This window comes from Sinocyclocheilus grahami, unplaced genomic scaffold, assembly GCF_001515645.1.
Source record: "Sinocyclocheilus grahami isolate Dianchi unplaced genomic scaffold, SAMN03320097.WGS_v1.1 scaffold252.1, whole genome shotgun sequence".
Lineage (NCBI taxonomy): Eukaryota > Metazoa > Chordata > Actinopteri > Cypriniformes > Cyprinidae > Sinocyclocheilus > Sinocyclocheilus grahami.
Window position 1 is genome coordinate 862253 of NW_015505431.1, and position 2997 is coordinate 865249.

Sequence of the window (2997 nt, forward strand, 5' to 3'; positions counted from 1 at the left end):
TGTACATGTAAAAAATTGTTATTTAGTTGTTCTGACTATACATTTCTCAGTTACTTTACAGCCTGTTGTTTATCTCAGTACACAATAATCAAGCGTGTGCTATAATGACCTCAGCGCCACAATCCGTTTGTTAACAAGCACGTCATCTAGTGGATGTTATATGTACTTAGTATTTTGCCTGTACTGAATACTGCCTAGTACATTTAGTCTTTGTTTTCCATCCGATTTGGATTGCCTTTGGCAATAAAATGGACATAAACATTCAACGCGAAACGTTCAACATCAGACTGCAGAGACACACAGGCCTTAATTAAATTCATGAGCACAACACTGCTTTTCAAATGGCTTTAATGACTCATACAAGTACAAAACACAAGCTACTTGTGCTTGAATTTTGTTGTCTTGCAAGAAAGCTACGAATATAAATGCACATAAATGCAAAAGTAAAGCAGGGTGCTAATAGAGGTCAGGACTTTAGGGCGTTTGACAGTCGGCAAAGTAGGAAGTGGCCTTCATGGTCATACACTCTGGCTGGTGGATCAGCGAGATCCTGTCAAAGGAAAATAGGAAACATGAAAATATTATTTAAATTTAAAAAAATTTTTTTTTTTTAGAAAAGCTGATTTAGTCAAGCCAGTGATATTAGCTATTGCAGTGATCTCAATACCAATTTTTTAACATACTGTACTTGCATGCAAACACATTGAATTCGTGTTTTCCATTAATTGCTGTATTGAATTAGTTCTTGTTTCATTCACTTACATTTCATGGATGTGTCTAGCAGTTTTGGGGTCAGGAATCGGTGAAGTTCTGTTATAGTCAGATAAACACAATATCAGGACACTTGCACTCACCTGCTTTATGAGGATTCACTACTAATATAATTTCTACATCATGGAATAAATATTAATACTACAGTCTGCAAAATTAATGAATTAATACATATACAAACAATGATGTATAATGTTATAGCACAGTTAATTAAATCATACTGCACTGGATAATATATGATAATATCATTTTCTGAAGTTTGTGTGTTCTACTCAGTTACTCACACTGCATTTATAAGGGCCTGGACACAGGCTATGTCATCACTGGTGTTATCGTCAATCAGCTCTGAAAAGGAGAACAATCACATTTAATTTTAGAGAAAATGTATGCATATAAAAAAGTCTCTTCTGCTCACCAAGGTCGCATATATTTGATCAGATATACAGTAAAACAGAAATATTCTGAAATAATATTACAATTTAAAATAACTGTTTTCTATGTGAATATATTGTAAAATGTAATTTATTCCTGTAATGCAAAGCTGAATTTTCAGCATCACTACTCCAGTCTTCAGTGTCACATGATCCTTCAGAAATCAGTATAATATGCTGATTTGCTGCTCAAGAAACATCTTGAAAAAACAGCTGTGCCGCTTAATAGTTTTGTAGAAAACATACTCTTTTAAAGGATTCTTCGATGAACAAAACGTTCAAAAGAACAGCATTTATTATCATAGAAATCTTTTGTAACATTATACATTTATTTACTGTCACTTGTGATCAATATAATGCATCCTTGCAGAATAGAAGTATTCATTTCTTTCACAAGAACCCCAAACTGGTTCTGATCACCCTGTCGTGGGTTATTTTGCCGTATCGACCAGTGCATCATCTCTTTCATATTAAATATACTCACTGTCGCAGGACAGTCTGCAGAGGTTCAGTGCACGACTTTGAGCAGAGTTGCACACCACATGGTCGCTAAGCTGGAACAAGCCGTACAGGGTCCAGACCTCATCGTTGTCCCCATCACTTTCATTACTGGAAGAGCCACCTTCACTTTTTCCTCCGGGAGACCTACCACGGCGAGGACCGGGACCTCTACGGGGCTCTTGTGGCTCAGCGATCGTCTTAATGGCGCTGGTATTGAAGCCAGAGGTCAGCTGGACGTGACACACGACTGTAAAGAGAGTTTTCGTTCATTTCAGTCATTTTTGTAGAATATTCTATTCCATACAACTTAAACCGAACCTTTCAGTGAACAGTTCTTAAAATAGCCATTTAATTTTCTTACCATGAAGAACATATTTAAAAAAAATTTAAAACCTTCTTCCACTATAAATAACCTTTTATGGAATGGAAAGATTTCATGGACATTAAATGTTCTTCATGGAACACTCAGTGCCAAAAAAGAACCTTTACGTTTACGAGTGTGTGAGAAAAAAATGACTATATGTTCACCTGCAAACTACTTGAACAGTACATGAATCTACACAGAAGCAGTGATCGGTATCTAAAGCTCGGGATGTAAACAGAGACTCACTCTTTGCCAGCACGTCTGCAGAATTGGGGATTTGCAGTGTCAGGCCTCTTTCAAGCTGCTGCTTCAGCTCACATTTACTCAAAATCACTCCGTCACTCACGCCGAGCGCTAGAAATAAAACAACCACAACTGCCAACATCTTCACGTCTGGATGAATTATCACGATTTCTGTGTGTTCCTCTTACAGGGAATCATTGCAAGTTGAGTGTAGATATAGAGCCACCTGTTCCCCTGAGAGAGGCCATCTATATGTCAGTGGATTATGTGAAATAAGAGTTTGAAAGGTTGTGTGTCAGTGTGTAGGAGGATTTAAGGCACTTTGTGTTCTGTATGAAATGTTTAGGCTTGGTTTCAGTGCTTCTGGGTTGCACAGATTAACTAGGGAAAACACAATGAAGTAAAGTACATCTTTTCAGAGTCCCGTCTGAAGAATCGTCTTTGTCAGCAAGGATCGGATGTCATGTATAGATTATGTGACGCCTCTAGACGACAGCAAGAAAGACCTGGAAAGACTGACTGGTACACGAGACAATGCTGGGTGGACCTCTGAATTTAGGTTCAATAAAAATCTAATAAATTTTGGGAGGGAAAGCATTTTGTTGTAATACAATGATGCAAGCAAAATGTGAATTTGCTTTGTTCTGAATCATCATGACTAGTTTGTTTGTCACCATGCAGGGTGGA

At 37.5% G+C, this 2997-nt stretch overlaps 1 protein-coding gene across 1 annotated transcript; it reads right to left on the reverse strand.

The window, feature by feature from the left end:
- Positions 1-331: 331 nt before the first annotated feature.
- Positions 332-2486, reverse strand: LOC107598555 (alpha-lactalbumin-like). Its single transcript, XM_016289928.1, has 5 exons — positions 2314-2486; positions 1687-1950; positions 1056-1116; positions 763-810; positions 332-550 (listed from the first exon to the last, which is right to left on the reverse strand). The coding sequence occupies exons 1-5, from the start codon at positions 2450-2452 to the stop codon at positions 475-477; spliced, it is 588 nt and encodes a 195-aa protein (XP_016145414.1). The 5' UTR covers positions 2453-2486; the 3' UTR covers positions 332-474.
- Positions 2487-2997: the final 511 nt, after the last annotated feature.

Excerpts from the sequence above, each read along its gene's own strand:
- LOC107598555 (XM_016289928.1), bottom strand. The coding sequence starts at position 2,452 with ATGTTGGCAGTTGTGGTTGTTTTATTTCTAGCGCTCGGCGTGAGTGAC. Across the intron at positions 1,951-2,313 it reads TGCAGACGTGCTGGCAAAGA|TCGTGTGTCACGTCCAGCTG; the intron begins GTGAGTCTCTGT and ends CTCTCTTTACAG. Across the intron at positions 1,117-1,686 it reads CTGCAGACTGTCCTGCGACA|AGCTGATTGACGATAACACC; the intron begins GTGAGTATATTT and ends TCTCCTTTTCAG.